This window comes from Labrus bergylta, chromosome 5 (genome assembly GCF_963930695.1).
Source record: "Labrus bergylta chromosome 5, fLabBer1.1, whole genome shotgun sequence".
Taxonomy (NCBI): domain Eukaryota; kingdom Metazoa; phylum Chordata; class Actinopteri; order Labriformes; family Labridae; genus Labrus; species Labrus bergylta.
The window spans coordinates 14,147,707-14,166,563 of record NC_089199.1 but is presented as its reverse complement, the minus strand read 5'-3'; the positions used below and the strand labels follow the sequence as shown (position 1 = coordinate 14,166,563).

General features: G+C 39.3%; 3 protein-coding genes across 5 annotated transcripts in view; 1 reads left to right on the top strand and 2 right to left on the bottom strand.

Annotated features, from left to right (window-relative positions):
- The window catches only part of LOC109992476 (retinoic acid receptor gamma-A-like), a 36,076-nt gene extending 32,831 nt beyond the window's left edge, over positions 1-3,245 (top strand). For both annotated transcript variants that reach the window (XM_020645101.3, XM_065954918.1), the window contains one exon: positions 307-3,245. In XM_020645101.3, the coding sequence (XP_020500757.1) occupies positions 307-626 (320 nt within the window). In that variant the 3' untranslated portion in view covers positions 627-3,245. The remainder of the gene's footprint in view (positions 1-306) is intronic.
- calcoco1b (calcium binding and coiled-coil domain 1b) lies at positions 3,152-12,575 on the bottom strand. 2 transcript variants are annotated; one of them, XM_029279561.2, is made up of 14 exons: positions 12,444-12,575; positions 11,637-11,785; positions 11,443-11,545; positions 9,843-10,045; positions 9,012-9,224; positions 8,757-8,905; positions 8,602-8,671; positions 7,525-7,779; positions 7,319-7,444; positions 6,901-6,996; positions 5,139-5,226; positions 4,897-5,051; positions 4,472-4,554; positions 3,152-4,152 (listed from the first exon to the last, which is right to left on the bottom strand). In XM_029279561.2, exons 2-14 carry the CDS (start codon positions 11,766-11,768, stop codon positions 4,125-4,127), a joined length of 1,701 nt encoding a protein of 566 aa, XP_029135394.1. In that variant the 5' UTR covers positions 11,769-11,785; positions 12,444-12,575; the 3' UTR covers positions 3,152-4,124. The 2 variants fall into 2 exon arrangements, with proteins under 2 accessions (XP_029135394.1, XP_065810989.1); XM_065954917.1 differs by having other exon boundaries at positions 11,637-11,869; positions 12,444-12,524.
- A 1,007-nt stretch (positions 12,576-13,582) lies between these two features.
- smug1 (single-strand-selective monofunctional uracil-DNA glycosylase 1) lies at positions 13,583-17,299 on the bottom strand. Its single transcript, XM_020645141.3, has 2 exons — positions 16,852-17,299; positions 13,583-15,390 (listed from the first exon to the last, which is right to left on the bottom strand). The coding sequence occupies exons 1-2, from the start codon at positions 17,149-17,151 to the stop codon at positions 14,860-14,862; spliced, it is 831 nt and encodes a 276-aa protein (XP_020500797.1). The 5' UTR covers positions 17,152-17,299; the 3' UTR covers positions 13,583-14,859.
- Positions 17,300-18,857: the final 1,558 nt, after the last annotated feature.

The window sequence follows — 18,857 nt, the reverse complement described above, 5'->3', positions numbered from 1 at the left end:
CTACAGTTAACAATATCAACAAGTACTTAAGGTTAAAATTCAATGTCTGGTATGGATACCCACTTAAACATTTACAGAAGTTTTAGTTTCAAAACCAAAATTAAGTATCATATTTGCCCCTTTGGCAATGATTTGGGAAATTCTACATGCAAATAGGCTTTTTCAAACAGAAAAGAACATCATCTGCATTTATAGAGTACATGATAAAGAATAAAGGTGTTTTTTTTCCTCCAGCCTCTGACTTAGTGATTACATTTGAATAGTGTAACATCCTAACAATCAGTCAACCTGCTTCTGTGCCTGTAGGTGCAGAAAGAGCCATCACATTGAAGACAGAGATCCCTGGACCCATGCCTCCACTGATCAGGGAGATGCTGGAAAACCCTGAAGCCTTCGAGGACAGTAGTGACTCAGGGGACAGCACCGCAGCTGCTCCCCCCGCCATTCAAGCCATCAAAAAAGAGGAGAAGGCAGCGGACGAGTCGCCCGCTGAGGAGGAAGAGGAGGAGGAGGAGGACGACTACTGGGATGAGGAGAAGGAGAGAGGTGCAGACAGTGATGGGGAGGCTTGGGGCGAGGCAGCAGCCGGAGGGCAGAAGAAAGGTGTGACTGGAAAACCACAGTGAGAGACTCAACGATTGCTGATTCCCTGTTGCCAAACAATATCTCCTTTTCGAACCCAATACTTTTAGGCTCTTAGACAACACTCGTACAGCAAGTTTTTACATATCGTGTATGTTTCAACTGAATGGAAATGTGTTAAATTCAGTATGGGAAGCAAAAGGCGAGAGAAGAAAAAGCACTAATAGTCAGTGGGCCGAGGAGACCGCCATGCAAAATCACTGTGCCAAAATGAGACTGTATAAAAGATATTTCAAAAAGTGTTCGGTCCACCCAAAGAGGAACAATATGTGGTGGATTGAAGAAAATGCACTCCTCTGCTATCTATAAGGGCTATACTTTGTATAAAATTGATGGTAAAATACATTGCTGCAACAGTACTCAATGTGGTGCCCATTTGCCGCATATGTCTTTTGCAGAATTCCCTTTCTTGAGATATGCTACTTATTTTTGTTATTGTATGGTTTTTGTAAGCATGTACACATTTCTTCTCTTTCTGAAAGCCTGTTTGTGGGATTTTATGTTGCTTTATTTTTGTATATTATTTCACTCAGTCCTTCTTACATTTTTTACTGGACATATGAGGTTTATTCTTTTTTAAGTGTGTCTTTAATTGTATGCGTTTCCGCTTTATTGGATAAAAACATAAGCAATCGTCAAAATAGTAACGACAGCAACAGCAAAGAGACACCAGGTCATGAGCAGGACTCAAACTCACAATTTGACAAGCACATTGTATATTGGTAGGCAACTATAACCTTACTATCAGTTGCTATCAGTGCTTGTGATCCAAATAAGACTCCAAAAAAGAATGCAAAACAAATAAAGCAATATATCATCTTCACCTCTCAGCAAATCAACACACTTACAAACAAGAGAAACTAAGACTAAAGAATCTGCAGGGTAGATTTCATGTCGTAAAACAGTCTCAGGTTGATGGTCAATACAGTATTTTAAGAAACCTTAAGGTGTGTCTGCTCCAATGTCAATACCTGACATCCATATGGATTTTTTATAGCTTTCATTTTGATCAAGTTGTACATGCCCTTGGTACAGCATCCAGGTACTGAAAAGCCATAATATTTTCATTTGGAAAGCAAAGAATCCTCCAAACATAAAAGCAGTTTACGTCACAGGAAACCTCAGGTGTGTATGTGTGTGTGTGTGTGTACGTGTGTGTGTGTCTGTGTGCATGAATGTGTAACTGAGAGCATTTAGCATTATACCATGTTTTTGCAAATGTTGTTCTTAACGTCATTGCTGCCATACTATAGAGTAAACTATTAGCTTGCTTAAAAGAATGCACATAAAACAGGTTTTGTAGCAAAGACATTTTTCAGATTTCCACAGCTCACTCAAAGGCAGCCGAACATGTAAGCTGAACCAAGATGAGTTTGTAACCGTCCAAAATGACTAACAAATTAAAAAGCTTACATCTTATGGCCTGTCATGTCAAGTGTGTTCATGTGTGCTGTATCTCTTGAGTGAGGCAAACATACATCTTGTAAAATATATTCTTAATTATTTTGTCTTTACATTGAAACTATACAGCTTCTTTTTTTTAACATGGCAGATGTATACAATTTTCAAAGACAATGTGACTCTCACTCAGCTCGTTAAGGGAAAAGATTCTCCATCAGCATGTTGAAACGCTGCAGCAGCAACAAGGCTGTAGCATATTTGTTCTCAAAATGAGGGAAACAATTAGTTTAAATGATGAAGTTGAAAAAAGGACTGCATGTTTCTGATCATCAAATATGGAGATGTTCACTCCTCTGAATGAAGCAAAATGTTGAGCTGATCATGTTTGAAGCATTTACAATTGATAAAAGTTTGATCATTCTTTAGCCCCAGAACTACAGCTAAGAGAAAATGTTGATTTATTGATAAACAACACTGATGTCAAAATAGATTTTAGACTGTTAAATGAAGATATTTGGTACTACAAAGGAGCTTAATAACCATACTAAAAGACACACAGAGTTAATATTTGCACTGTCAGCCAACTCTCTATGCTATATTGTTCTACATAAAATAATATTTCTACTTCTCATAACCATAATATTTCATAATTAGTTGTTTTCCTGTTTAATTTTTTGTTTTCGTTTTCTTGAATTTGAGCTGGTGCAATAGAAAAGCCATGATAGAGGTCTGAGGCCTCAGCTCTGTGTGTATGTCTGCATGTGACCACAACAACAACAAATAGACCAAAGACAGATATGTAGTCACATTTTGACAAAACATTAACTGATAATAAAATTGAGTTCATCTATGTGAAATATATTAACTTTGTATTATGGGAGAATCTTTTTTGATCGTGTTACTTTTGAAGCTGGAACCATTGTATCTCTGTTGAATTGTATTGTTGTTTTTGACTTTTTATATTTACAATGTTTGTCATTTTCAAATAACTTCATGTTCAGGGATTTGGACACCTCATGAGTTTGTATTTCAATTGTTCCATAATATCTCTGTTACACACAAATGGTTAAAAAAAAAGAAAGAAAGAAAAAAATACTGGGCTGATATGTCCTTGTTACATTTTTATTTGTTGCTTCTTGTTTGCTGTTTTGTTTTATGTTTTGTCTTTCTTGTATTCGATAAAGGCGCTTTTTGTCCTCAGAGTCTCGGTGTCCTCTTGTGATTTATCTGCCATCTCTTAACAAACTGATTCTTAGCATGAAAACACAACTTCTTTGTAAGACTTTGTAAGCTGGTTTATACAGGGTCACAAACCTCCTCTGGTGCTCGATTCATGTTATATTTTGACCCAAGCACAGCACATGTTTAGACCACCATGAAAAGGGGAAAAGGGGTATAATATATCCTCTTCAACTTAAATTTATAGTAATTCTTAATTGAAAGGTGGCACATATCCTACATATGTTCAACATCTCACATGTCAACACACATTTATCATCACAGTTTATTATTAAAGAGACCAGTGTCTCCAGTCAATACACTAAAATAACATAAACAGACTCTTATATTCTCCAAGTCTGACACAGTGCTCAACAAGCAGCAGCAGAACATTTAACACTCATCTGTTACACACACCCACGCTTTTCACTCAGATTCATGATTCACACTCACATGCAGAGGTTTTTGAGATGATGTGCGATCAAAAACAAGATGTAATGTAATACATTTTAAGCTATATGCGGCATCATTTGACACTTTTCTTCAAATAGTTGAAGACAAGACTGCAGAAAAAGATACAAAATGTAGAGATAAAAATCAAGAGTCTAGAATACATTGAACCGTTTCCTCGGGCAAGTGTTAAAAGTCTTCTCATACAGCAGTAATCAAACTGTTAACCTATCTATTCAAACAAACTTAAGACCTACAAATTGTGCCATGTGTTCTTTGAATACAGGTATCATTAGGTAAGAGGTTCAGGAACTTATTTTCTACATATACAGCTACAAACAGTTAAATGATAATAATCAAAAATAAGTTGAACTTTTGCATAAGTTTACAATGATCTTCCATTCTTCTCTGTGTTACCACATGGGGGCGTGAGCGAGTTGACTGCAGAATGAAAAAGAGAAAATTAATTAATTGCATGAATTACATTTTTCTTCTTCTGTTGGTTTATTTCATGTTTTGTTGCTGCTATTTTTACCCTCATAATAATAATTACCAGTTGTATTCCTCAGCTCTAGTGCACCGTCTAACTCTTTCCACAAGACAACAAAGTGCCAAGCAAGCAGACCGCCTGCTATTATAAACCGGTCTTCCAGGGAAGAGAGTGTGAATGAAGTCATGCCATTATATCTAGGGAGTGGTGGTTCATGGAAATAAAACTGGTTTGGGCATGTGTGACCTGTTAGGAAGACAGTGCAGTCACCTCAGGACGGGGCTGATGAGTTCAGGCAGAATCAGCTGCCTCCCTTCACCGGCTCGGGGATCACGTTCCTTCTTCATCACATCCTGATAAAAGACAGAAGCAGAGATGGATGGAAAACAACAAAGCTAGTCGTGGCCTAAGACTTTTTACAATACTTTATAGTCCTTGACCCTGCCCTATAGTCTGTGACCAGTGTGCAAACCTAATCTAAAGATAGTGACCCTTTCTATAGCCTGGAAGCCTTTTTTTTATACCAACAGTACAGATGTCTGGGACAGTCTGGACCAAAGTATGAACTATGGTGTAAAAAAAAAAACCTGCAGGTTGAGCTGGGGGAACATAAAGACTGGATAGAGAAACTTGACAAATATTTGCACTTTGCAGGAGGTGTTTCACCGTGTCAGGTTTTGAGTAGGATGACATACCTGAGTGTCAGAGGCTGCTGTGTCCTCTCTGCTCTGAGTGTTTGTCTCAGCTCTGTCAGGTCGTTCCAGGTGAGCTGACAGGAAAAGAGGTGAACACACTGAACCAGGGGGAGCTGAGGAAAATTCCCCGTCGTCCTCAGAGGAGTAGTCAGGAGCTGTTTGAATCAGTGTACACTCTTTATTCTGATAGTCATGTCTGCTGCTTTAGAATAGCTGTGCTGTAAAAAGACTTCATTACTCACTGATACATGCAGGTATTTCTACATTTGATTTATTTTCTGGTACAATCTCCAACTTCTGCTCCAGCTGATGGATGTAATTCAACAGGTCCTGTGAGCGTGGAAATTCAAACGAAGTAGAAGAATTGAAAAAGAGGAGGAAGACAAATATAAACATCAGAATGGATTAAGTGCAAATCAAAGTAAACAGTTAAAATGGTACTGTTTGTTTAAACTAGGTTTCATAGTGACCATTAAAGGTGATAGAACAAGTACACTGAACTTTTATTTTAGTAAAATACCAAATGGTCAGTTTAGAAATGCAAAATTACAAGTTCATGTCCTTAACTCAACTTTATATTTCATTAAATTAATTCACAAAGCTTCTAAAATAAGTAAAAAGTACTTTTTCATATTATTATAACTCTTTTAACTATTGATGCACGTTTGTTTACAAAGTCTTATTGAACCTATAATAAAGATGGATAATAACATATTTACTAATGACATTTTTATACCATCAAGCTGAAACTGTAAATTAAATTTTTTTTAGGATAGAGTTCAACATTTACTTTAAAATGTGGTTGATGCAAAATGAATTCACAGAAAATGTATATACTAAAGGGATGTTGAAGTAACTTAGAATTACACTAACCAATTTTCTTAAATTACTTTCCACCTCTGACTGTAAATCTGAGATGGAAATCTGGAAAATTGAGATTAACAATCTGATTTCTTCTGTAAAGCACATTCACACCTGCGTGCAGGTCTAGTTATCTATTCTTCTTATAAATCCTCAGCGTCATGAATGGTATATTCTGTTTTCTTTGACGAGATTTTTAAAAAAGAATCTTTTTTTTTGGACAACAGTTGATATGAAAGAGCTCTGTTTGAGGATGTCAGGGTCCATGGTTGTTCAACTCCACACAATCTGCCTACAGAAGATAACCCATTTGGTCCAAGGTTCAACAAAAATATCTTTCTCAAGATGCAAGCAGAAAGTGATCCTATCTATAACATCAATTCAATTTACTATATCAATCCATTCCTGTATTGTGGGGGGTTCAGGAAGTATCTCGCGCCTAGTAATGGCTTTTTTTTACAAGCAGAAATCCAAAATGCCAACCTGGTATTTCTTCCCTGCCTGAAAAATCGACATTTTCTTAGGATAATGTGGTAAACTGCTGGTAAAGCTCAATATTATGAATACTTTGAAATGCTTTATGAAACTCTGCCTAGAAGGGTTTTTTTTATCACTGGGCACTCCCAGAAAACATGCCAGTGGTTGGCTTCTTGACATCCTCACTGCTCCTTATATTTAGCATCTCTTCCTTTATAATGTGCTTTTGTCTTCAGTGCGACATAAAAACAAAAGAAACACTTCCACCCAGAGTCATGCCACATGTGAGAGTCTGTATATTTCCACTGAAGTTTCCACATGTCTAACCAGCTTTCACTTGATATGAAAAGCTAACCTTCTTTCTCCCATTGTTCCTAAACATAAGGCCTTTATAAAGTTTATAGATTGCTCCTTTATTTGAATCATTTTGGTATAGGCACCTATAAATAATCTCGGTATTATATCATCAAAGTGATGATTAAGTTTTTATCATCAGATTGGCCTTCACAGCGCTTCTGCACAAAACAATAGCTTTACACACTTGACATGATAATCATTAATAAAGCTGTTGTATTGATTAACAAAATTGGCATAAATACCATTAACTTAAAAAAACCTGTTTAATTAAGATACATGTTTTTAATCAATAAGCTGCTAAGTCATTGCCTGTTTGTCCAGCTGCTGCTCCTCACTCTCTCTCTGGGCTCTCCTCACACCGGCCTTCAGCTCCTGCAGCTCCTGCTTGGCATCACTCAGCTGCACCTGCAGGGGGCAGCACAGTATACACCCTGTGAACTCCCACTCATGTGACCTGGCTTGTCCTCAGTCCTGCAGTTGCTCACACGAGGGTGAGAAGAAATGTTTACTCACTGTTCATGGAAGCCTTTCTATTTGTGAAGTTGTGTGACTTATTAGAGAACCACGCTGAACTCTGCCATCATTCTCCTGTTTCCAAAATGTAACCTGAGCGACTGATGATGCAGATCTGGGGCATGCAAGGGGTTATTTTTGATACCTGAATGTGTTTTCGTGGTGGACATTATGTTCAAATGTACATTTCACATTTTTTAAAATGTTTACTTACTCGATTGCAATCTCTCTCTCTCGTGAGCTCTACTTCAAGTTTCTCCCTCTCTATCCTTTCCTCCTGTAGCCACTCTTCCTTCCTCTGCACCTCACCGCTCAGTTCTTGTAATTTCTTTATATCAGCCTACATGAAAACAAAAAAAAAATGATGTCAGATTGACATGTGGGCTGTGCATGTTCGGCATCAGACTGCTGCATTCTCACCTCTGCTGCATGTTTGTAGGCTTCTCTTTCTAGGGCCCAGTTGGCGCGCTCCTCCCTGAGCAGCAGGTTGTCCTCAGACAGCTGCAGGGTGAGCTGGGCCACCTGCAGCCGGGCTTGGTGCAGCTCGGTGTTGGTGTGGCCCTGATGGGTGCCAAGCTCCCTCAACTCCCTGCGCAGGCTCTCAGCTACATGCTCTGCAGCCTCCAGACACTCCTGCAGACCTCGGACCTCCACCAGAGCTGCCTCATTTTCCACCTTTAGAGGGAAATATACATTTGAAAGTAATTATGTTTATGGTTTTCTTTCTTTTGTGTTACCTAGAAGGAAAGAAGAAGCAGGGACCAAAAGACCACATTCACAAGGTGGCCATTTTTACATGTCGTCACGCTTAAGGGGAGGGCCTCAAATGATGCTTTGACATACTGTTGTATTTAAGCTTGTGAGAATTATAAATGTAGGGAATCTGACACATTTTTCAACACTTCCAGATTGATCGGAAGTTTAGGTTAATCCATCAGCCGATATTTCCACTTAAAAAATATGTTTGATTACTCTTAAGCTACCAATACACAACAAAGCATTCAACCACAGACATTTGTTATGATACACTTTATACTGATTACTGTGATCACTGTTTCATAGTGTTTTACAAAAGGTTTTTCTTTTAAAAGGTGCTTATTCCCAGCTAGTGTTATAATTCCATTTACAGCTGCATTTAACCACAGACTACATCAAAGTATCTATTGTTATGGTTAGTTTAAGGTTAGCTGTTTGATAGTTTTACAAATGAAAAATCTAAGTTGTGAAATACTAGCTAACCCCTTCTAAATATCATGTAAGCTAGGATTTTATTAATACTTTTTATTGTTTTGTGTGACACCATCAAGCTTTAAAGTTACCATTTAGTCTCCTCAAGGCTAACTGTAACAGTAGCTAATATGTTGTTGAAGCTAACATTAACTGTTGTATGGTAGCTAATCTGTTATCTTATACAGTGTTTAAATATGGTGCAATGAACGCCCAGATGAACACTTTGTGTTTTATTTTCAGGTGCTTATCTATCTTGAATATAAATACCTGCAGAGACTTTCTCTTCTCCTCGTCATGTGTCATTTGACTGGACATTTTTTTCACTCTTTCCTTGAGTCTGTGGGACAAAAACAATATAGTTTTAGGCGTAGGGAAATAAATATACCAAGATGTTTGAGCTGATGTGTGTCTGAAACCCTTGCCTTTCCAGTTCCATGTTTCCCTCTTTGTCTCTGTCAGTCAGGACCTTCATGTCCTCCTCCAGGTCTCTGACTCGCTGCTCACTCTCAGCTTTCTCAGCCATAAGTTTACTCAGTACATAGGTGAGATTTTCCTGACTGTATTTCACGTCCTTTTAACGTCGAGGAGAAAAGACAAATGAATAAAACAAATTGTATGTTTTTGATCCAAAACATGTTATTCTGGAAAAGTGAAATACCCCAAAACTTTGGATGTACCTTGTGTTTACCCTCTACCTTCTTCAGTGTGTCACTGTTGTGTCTCAGGTTGTCTCTGAGCTCTGTGATCTCCCCCTTCATAGCTTCCCTTTCAAGCTCCCACTCCATCTTTGCTAGTTTGCTGTTTTCTCTCTCCTGCTCTCTCTCCTTTTTGGCCTCGTCCAGAGCATGCTGTATACCTACTTGTTTTTGTAAGCACTCCTCCAGCTGACTCTGCTCACAACATGGGGAGAAGGAGGTTTTTTTTAATATACATTTAAATGCAAAAAGGATGAATTTTCATCTCATCTTAGCGTAACTGCCAATTTATTATACTGCAAACCCCAGTTCTTAAAAAGTTGGTAGGTGACCTACACATTTGTTAAGGCACTTTTAATATTAAACCATTTATAGAGGTTTTAAAGCAACATATATTCTGTCAAATAGAAAACTTCTTTTTCAGGATAGGCCTCGCTTAATTCTGTAAGACAATGTCAAATCACATTGTGGACGTATTAAAACAGCATGGCATCGAAGTAAAAGAGACCAGCTGGTAATACGGCCTTCCTGCAGTCTCAACTCACACATTGAAAATGTTTGGCACATTATGAAGTGTGTACTAATACATACTCAAAAATGTGTTGCAATAAATTCTTAAACATGACCCTGTGACAACTTTTTTTGAAGCCCGTTGCTGGTATCAATTTCAAAATGTGAATACAATTTTTCAAAATAACAACATTTCTCACATTGTGTTTAAGGGATTTTGCAACCGACTATTTAGGAATTGAGGTTGTAGTGGTACTGCATTGCTCTGTGATGGAAAAGTGTTATCCTTTTCATTTGACCGACCTGAAGTAACTGGGCCCTGGGGATGACTAGGAGCAGCTCCTCCTCTCCATCCTCTTCCTCGCGCTCTTCTTTCAGAGTCTCTAGCTCCTCCAGTGGCTTTGGAGCACAGAAAGTGAAGGGCCGACTGCGGGCACACACCTCTCCTTTCTCATCCACATACACAAACTCATACTCCACAGGACTCGGTTGGGGCAGGTAGAAGGCTGTATGAAATTGACACAATAATTTGTAAATTTGTTGTTTTTGTTTGGGTTGCAAGTTACACTTAGGGTTGACCATAACGCTTTTAATACATAAAACAACTATAGCAGCTATTAATTTGGCTTTTGCTGACCTCTGGTGGTTTAACCTTTCATCCTGCTGAAGGGATTTGGCATAACCAGTCTTTACCTCTGCCATCATGCTAAAGGTGGCATGTTCAGATTCTGTTATCATGATGCACTGCTGTGTTTCAGGATTGTAAATCATGTAAACCTTCATTTGTTAAGATCAGAGAATAAACTCTGATGTTGAACATAGGAAGGTAGCGATCAGCTTAGGTAAGTGAAACCTGCACTATTGGGTCATAATCAGGCTTTGTTAGGGCTGAGAACTTAAGTTTCATCCTCTGTGCAACAATAAGAGAGGTCAGCTGACACGGGTCACACCCTGTTTTGCTTGTTTTGTAAAATCAAACAGGGGCAGGATTTCCGCATGCCTTGCTGATATCTCCAAATGGATGAAAGAACACCACGTTCTTTGCTCCTTGTCATTCAAGCCAGTCCCTGTATGCAACCACAGGTTGATATCCAGCTTGGACAACTGAACTCGTGCCCAGAGTTCCCCCGGAACTTAGGTGTCATGATTAATGACAAGCTAACCTTTAAGGTCGACGTGGCCTTGATAGCTTAGTTGTGTTTATTTGCCCTGTAACAGAAGAACACATCCTCCCTGTCAGAGCATGCAAACCAGCTCCTGGTACACCCTCTTGTAATATCATGAACTGACAATTGTAAACTCCTTCCTGTCAGGTCTCCCTGAATACTCATTCAGGGAGACATAGAAGCGTGACTGGTCTTCAACCAATTCAACTGTTGGGCTGTGTCGGAGGCCAGTGCTGATAGAAAGGGTAAATAATGCTTCTCATTTGTGTGTGTCCAAATAAAATTTCATATCACCTCTGCATAAGCCAGTGGCCCCATTATGGCATCCCCAGTCAAGAAAGTCTGCCACTACCCTGGTCCTACCTTCACAACAGCCCAAATTCTCTACAGCTAGACTCTTCTCCTCTGTTGTTCCTGGTTGGTGGAATGAGTTGCCAAACTACATTTGGCCCACAGAGTCCCTTTCCACCTTTAATAAACAGCTAATGACCCAACTCTTTCATGAACAAACATGTACATAATGATATTGAATCTACTGGTGATGTTGATGAAATGATGATGACGGTGATAATGACTGAGTCAGAGGGAAATTGCTGCCATGTGAATATGGTGAATGGTCATTAAGAAATAACACTGATCTATTGACTGGTGTTAAGTGACTTTTAAGCTGAGAATTTTGAGAGGTACAACTGAAATATTAATTGTCATGTTTTTTTATCGTTTGGCTGGATTCTTACCATGGAAAAGTGCACAGGAGTTGACATCTGTGCACTCAGTGTAGCCTTCAGGAACAAGAGCCCATGTGTAGGTGTAATACTGTTTCACTGAAGACCAGCCCACCTTTGAAAAAATGTTTTTAAATCAGCTTATTTCCAAATGGAGATGTTTTCAGTTATAGCATGTATGAAGGATGTTAAAGGGGGCAAAGTACCTCAAAAATGCCAATCCAGTCGCTGCTGCTCCACCTGTGCTCAGAGGTCAGGCTATAGTGACACTCCACTCTGGTTTCGGGGAAGTAAAGTTGCCCCACATTTCGAAACACCACAGTGCTTTGTTTATCCATGGTAATAGGAAGCTGTGCTGTTTAGGATGAAAACATAAGCGGATCCAATGAAACGTGCTCCAGTTTCAGCCTGGAGGAGGACAGCTGATGAAAGGTGATAGCTGAGACAGGAATGCAGCCTGGTCATAATTATGCTGGCTGCCTGTGGACTTCTAATATGTTTATCAACAACAAGATAACCTACAGAGCTCTAACATACAACATGTTATCTGACAACAAAAAAACACAGAAATATTGTGAGGACTGTTTGTGGATCAGAAAACAATACAACCTGCCAGCAGCCTTCATCATAAATTAAATCAAAACTGTAATGTGAGAGTTCCTAGAACTAGTTATGGATGACAACACATTTCCATACCAGTTTTCGGCTATATATTCCAAAACTGAAACAAAATATCTAATATCTTATAATTTATTGACATTACGGCATTTAGGAATAAGTACAACACTGAAGTAACCACAAGTAAAGAGGACAGATGTGACACATTTGAATGTGTCCATCTTTTAAAAGGCGTAACATATTCATCTCTTGTCCTACTTGTGAAGTTAGCAGATGAGTGTTTCCTTTTGTTGTCATAGTCTTTCTGCTACCATAACATATTTATTTTTAAAGAAGATAACAGTATTGTTAAATGTAATAAATCAATGAATCGTGTGTTGTCAGTGTTTTCTTACCTTATTCTGTTGAGAGATGTGACTTTTTTTTTCCTGCTGCCTCATGAAGGACAGATCTGTGCGTGAGTCTGTAGAAAGTGATAAGCAATCCTGTCAGGTGCAGGAGTTTCACAACATCTTATCAACCATGTGGACCCCCCCCCCCCCCCCCCCCAAGTAAACTTTTAGTGCTTGCAGGCATCATGGGAGTTGCAGTTCAAGAGCACACAGCTTGTCAAAAGGCAAAGCAGGGCTGCAGACTTCAACTCCCATCACAGGCTACTGTTAGAAGAAACAGGATCTGCTGCTGGTTGTTGCTCATTGCAATTCTCAGTAGAGGCAGAGAAGGGGGGTGTGGGGGGGGGGTGGGGGGGGGCTAAAAACCTAAACAGCAAAATCTCAGAAAGTTAACTGTCCTGAAGTCAGTGAAAAACATAACAAGGAGCATGATCCTCCATACACTGACAATATGAGGGACCCCCATTTACTAAACTAGACTGAACGTTTTATTCAGAATATCAGAAATGTTTTGATTGCTTCCCAAATTGCTCTTTAATTTTTTATCAGGTTTACATTTTCCTGGGTTTAAACGGCATTGAGTGCAAGTCTTATTACCTAATGTTTTAGTAGTTTTTACTAAGTTTGCAACTGCATTAGGACTTAAGTTTTACTTGTATTCTTTGTGATCGCTTAATATTTGTAGTACCTTGTAAAAACACTTGATGGCAGTCTAGTACAAAATAAACTAAAACATGCACCAAGACTAATTTATTTGATGTGTAAGCAGGATTCAAGAAAAAAGTAAAATAACAGTTTGGGCGCTCAAGATGATCGTGGTCTTCATGTGTAAGTGGTGCAAACTAGGATGTAGGTTCCTTTATGCACTCATAGTCGCAACCTTACGCATGTTAGTATTTATTTGTAACCATGCCATGTTAAAACACTAAATATGAGCATTCAGTGGAGCAGCAGAATAAAAAAAATGACTTAATCTTGTATTACCTGATTTTTATTGAAGCTTGAAATTCAATTTAAGTTCATTTCAAGAAAATTGATCAGACAGACATGCTGTGGTAAAACTTTGGGAAAATGTATAAAGAATACGTAAACATATAAAACGTATTTACAAAAAAAGGCATTTTTAAAAAAAAAAATCATAAAAAAGTACAAGTAATATTATTGTAGAGCTTCCATCATTAAAAACACTTTTTTTTTCTACAAAATATTTGTATAAAGAATATTTCTGAGTACTGCAATGTTTCCATCAGAAAAAGCTACAGCAGGTCCTAAAGTGTACTCTTCATGAATTGTTTTTCTTATAATTGATCCGATATAAATTTAACAACATGTGCAGGTCGGGGGAAATGAATACAGTTTGCATTTAGATAAAAATGTCCAATACGTGCATAAACAGTAACATACTCTCAATCACATTTTTGCAGTAATATTTAGAGGTATGTGTGTGTGTCTTTGTATGCATCATAATTAGTTCAAACATACTAGGAGAGGCATTCACTCATTGCACATATCTGGCCTTTCCCTGTAAACAAGTTTCAAGAAGTTCAATGAAGGCATATACCTATAAAAAAAATATAACACTAACACTTACAAATACCCTGAGCATAGGTTCTCAGCATTCAAGTACACACGGAAAGCAGTTTTTTTTTCTGCTAAACAAATCAACCCAATATGAAAAGGCAGACATGAATCAGAAGATTAGTGTATAGCAAGTAGAGCCCCACCCATTTATTAGACAGCCAATAATATCAGCTGGTAATAGCATATCCAGTGACTAACGTGCATGGCTAATTTTATTGCAGATATGTGCCGATATTCCTAGAATTACTAACCAGTCAAAAAGCATTTCATTTGAGTTCAATAGTATTAAGCAGTAGTACTAGCAGTTCTCTTTCACCAGCAGAGTGTGTGATATGCATTACAACAAGCATCACTCTTCAGAGTGTATATCAAGCGTTGATGCATGTATACGCACAGCATGTACGTCTCCAGTTAAATTACCTTCTTGTCTTCCTTATACTGAATATCTTTTTTTTACACAAGTGTTTGATAACTGCATTTGAGGGATCAAAGCAATAAGTGTGTATATCTATATTTCAACAGATCGAACACAGATCTATCAAAGATATCGACCAAAATATTGGTATCCAATTTTTTTCTATCCCCAATTTCGATATCTGCCACAGAAATCCTCTATCCATCGGGCCCTAGTTTCTTCTGCTGTTGTTACTGAAGGTACTGTTTACTAAAACACACAAACACTTTTGTGAGTTTAAATGTGAGTCTGCACTTTAAAGCAGCAAATCATACTGTAAAAGAATTCCACAATAGCAAGCTTCTTACTCTGGCTCCTCACATCTTGGTCGAGCTCACTCCTTGCTGCTGGGGATAAGAAGACTGTCAGATAACTTTAATTAGCTCACATGTTGGCCAGCAGTGACATGACCCCAAGTTCTGTCAGTTTAGCTTTGGCTTCTTCCTCCCAGCCCTTGTTGGCCTTTGGGTTTCTGGGTGATGGATGCATGATGCCCTCCACTCGCACACTGACACCTGCAGCAGTCAGAGCTCGCCGTGCCCGCTGCTCTGCCACCCTCCCAATCCCGATCACCATGGAAACGCCCAGCGCCTTCACAACCTGGCACAGTGCAATGTCACACAGGACGAGGAGCTTCTCCCGTTCGCCCACAAGCAGCTCAGGTGGGGTTAAATTCTTCCCACTGGCACTCATAAAGATGAGTGGGCATAGATTGTGCACAAAGCAGTGCTGGAAGAACCGAGCAGGTTCACCACAAAGTTTCCTGAAGAAGCCCCAGAAACGAGCGCCGCTCACTTCCCTCTGAGTGCAGGCGAGTCCTGTGATCTGTCGCTTTGGATGTTCGTCAGGAGGATGACCCACCTCCCCGGTGATCTTAAGCCAATCAACAACAGACCTGACTTCACCAAAGGGGACCTGTGGCAGGAAAAGTTGATCACTTTAGCTTTTGTGAACACATGACGGACAAGAAATAACAGCACATTTTGTATGTATTTAAACTAGATTCAAATAATTTGAAATAGAATTTTGTTTTAAGTAATCAGCACACAAACATCTAGTGAGGAGAACAGGGGTCCCGCTAGGAACAGCTGTTCCAAAAATGCCTGAGCACATCTGGGGGGAACAGCTGGGAGCACCCTGTGGAGTGTGGCTGCCTGTGCATGCAGTGGGAACAAAATTCAAGGACACATAAGGCTCTTGCTGTTGCTTTGCTCCTAGACGAGTGGGGTGAAAAATTAAATAAAAAGCTGAGTTCTTTGGTACATGGCTTTAGATTTATGATCGTCTTTTTTTCTTTTTTCTTTTTAAATCGCTGGGAAATTTCCGCTCATATAAACATTACAAATATTAAAGATGCATTATCTTGAAGACATTTCATTGAGCATTTTAGTGTAAAATAACAATTTGCAACTTCTTAGTGAACAGCAGACTGAAATTGACCTAGAAATAAGCAGTTCTTTGCAACATATAGTGACTGTATTGTAAATCAGATTTGAATCAAAATTTTAGTTTAAATCAAATTATGACCCCAAGAATCAAAACCAAATCATGAGATACCAAAAAACTGACAACTGCGAATCTGGGGTTCTAACGAAATTCAAAGATGAAAAGGAAGATAAACACTTGGGTTTTTTTGCCAGTAGATGTCAAAAATTTAGTATAAATTATATTTTAAAAATGTGTAATGTTACCGGGAAAGCAAGAGACGCCGTAGCTAGAAGTTTCTCATTATTAGCAGTGACTCTTGACTGTTAAGCACTTAGTGAACACAGAATTATATCAAAATATTAAATAAGAGAAATATAAACATATCCAAGGTGCCTCTTTACATATGTCCAATGCATCAATAATATTCATATTTTTGCTTTATGTTTGTGTGTGTGTGTGTGTGTGTGTGTGTGCGTGTATGTTGAATTGGGATGTTGGGATGGGCAACTTTGGTCACAGCAAGGGCCACATTCATTTAATTCTCACTGCCAGAGGGCCAAATTAAACAGTCGATTATGTCTCAAATTTAACTCAACATATACCAGTGATCAGATATTATTATGGACATATTTCTGGTTTTCATGATTTCATGGCAGATTTCATCATCTTCATGTCTCCAAATAATTGATGTGTAAAAAATTAACCTGAGGGCCACATTTAAGGTTGATTGGGGGGCCGCATGTGGCCCACCCCTGCACTACTAGGTGTCATATTATAGCTTGTAAAATGTGTTTGTGTGAGGTACCACACCAGAAAGTACAGCTATAGAGAGTGGAAAAAAAACGAGCAAACACCACCTGTGCGTAGTAAATGAGTTAATAGCCACTATATTATTATCATTAAGTTGAACACAGACAAAATGCACATACACTTTAATGCTGCGCTCACCCCTGTCTGTGCCATGCCGAAAGGTCCTGGGTTCATCCCCAGAAACAGAATCTTCAGTCCATCCTGACAGTACCTCTCCACATAGCAGCGGTGTGTGTCCCAGGCGTACTCCAGCGGGTTGTAGATGTACCGGACGGGCTCGCTGAAGGTGAGCTGGCGAAGGTGGGCGTTTAACTCCAGTTCAGCCTGCAGAAACCTGGAGGAAGGGGTCAGCTGAGCGGATTCACACAAAGGTTTCTGCCCATCATCTCCACCCGCGACCTCCCCCGTTTCACCTGCAGCTGTAGCGTCATCTGACATGTTGTAAGCGTGTTAAGGTTGTGCCCGTTTGTCCGATAAATACGCTTTACGCTTTGACGGCTTCTTTAAAGGTAAATAAATGTAAACTAGCTGTACAGGAGGCGTTCAGTCGTGTTTTCTTCCTCTGCTCTATCCTGTGTTTCCTTCATCGTCATCTGGTCGCGGTCGAAGTGGCTGCTGCCCCCTATCGCATCACTGATGTCATTACAGCAACCAGGATCGGACACAGTCACGCAACACACCAAGACGAAATGTAGGCTATAACAAAGTCAGACAACGCATCAAGAACACATTATAACTCAATTGGTAAACATATAAGGATGACAGCTATAACGACACAGTTAGACGACACATAGAAACAACAGTCAGACAAACCAATAAGACAACAGATCTAGTCTACATGTATAACAAGACATCAAGACAACAGAACACAGACAGAAAACAGATAAAAAATTATATGTTACAAACATGATCATGTATTAATCAGGATGAAGTATAACAACATTGTTAGAGGACATGTACAACAGCACAGTCATATGGCATATCAGTAAGAAAGGTTATACATTTCGACATATTCAGATGACAGGTATTACAACAAAGACATGTGCCAGGTATAGCAACACAGTAAGACAACACATCAGCACAACAGGTATAACGCACAGTCACATGATAGGTATAACATTACAGTCAGAAGACAAGTCTTACGAGTACAACACAGTCTGACATTACATCAGCATGATGGATAAAAATTACGGTCAGAAAACAGGGATAACAACGCTGTCAATTGGCACATCAGGGAGACAGGTATAACAACGCAGTCACACAACAGGCATAACAACACAGGGATATACGACAGGTTTAACAACAATGTCTAAGGTGTTGAGACAAAAGCTTTATCAACACAGTAAGACAACACATCAAGACAACCTGCGTAACAAAACAGTCGGACCACACAGCAAGACAACAGGTATATCAACACAGTCAGATAACACATCAGAGCTCTGTTTCAGAAATCAGGTTAAGTTCAAACACTCTGTCATGTAACCCTGAACTGAGGGAAACACTGTGGGTGTGTTCCGCTGTTATGCCATGACACATTATGCCGCTTCGTTATTCGTGGCAGGCCAGTTCGACAGCAACATGGCTCAATACATTCTGCTGCATCTGCATTTTCCGGTGGCCTGCTGGCAGAATTATACATGTGATTGTGATGTGTCTCTACTACTCGTGAGCACTGCAATGCATGAAAAGTTATAGGAACAGTGAAAAGGGCCAAGCTACAAAGCCACCAAGCGAAGCACCCCTTGCCCGTCTCCATTTAGATATCTTTGGCCTGTTTCCAATATTGAGTTCTAGAAACTAGATAATTCTTGTCATAATAGACCAGTTTACCCGATGGATAAAATCCATTCCTGTTCCTGATTAAGGGGCTGAAACAACAGCAAGGAAGCTTGTGTACTACTTCATAGTTTGATTTGGAGCCTGACTTGGGTCACAGCTGTGAGAGTTACCAGTTTCAGAATGTATGCTAGCTTATCCAGATCACAAAGACCCAGACTACTCCTTACCAGCCGGCCTGGTGGAACAGATCAACCAAACCTAAACTCCAGATGATCCGGTGCTACGTGAATGAGAACCAAAGGAACTGGGAAAAGCATCTGCAACTTATCACCGTAGCCTTTAAAGATCCAAACATAGCTTCTGCC

What these genes read in the sequence shown, in the direction of transcription:
- smug1 (XM_020645141.3), bottom strand. Translation starts at nt 17,151, where the DNA reads ATGTCAGATGACGCTACAGCTGCAGGTGAAACGGGGGAGGTCGCGGGT. An exon ending in TCGGCATGGCACAGACAGGG is followed by an intron (nt 15,391 to 16,851) that starts GTGAGCGCAGCA and finishes TTCCTGCCACAG; the next exon opens with GTCCCCTTTGGTGAAGTCAG.
- calcoco1b (XM_029279561.2), bottom strand. Translation starts at nt 11,768, where the DNA reads ATGGATAAACAAAGCACTGTGGTGTTTCGAAATGTGGGGCAACTTTAC. An exon ending in ACTGGATTGGCATTTTTGAG is followed by an intron (nt 11,546 to 11,636) that starts GTACTTTGCCCC and finishes ATTTTTTCAAAG; the next exon opens with GTGGGCTGGTCTTCAGTGAA. An exon ending in AGAAATACCTGCATGTATCA is followed by an intron (nt 5,052 to 5,138) that starts GTGAGTAATGAA and finishes TGATTCAAACAG; the next exon opens with CTCCTGACTACTCCTCTGAG.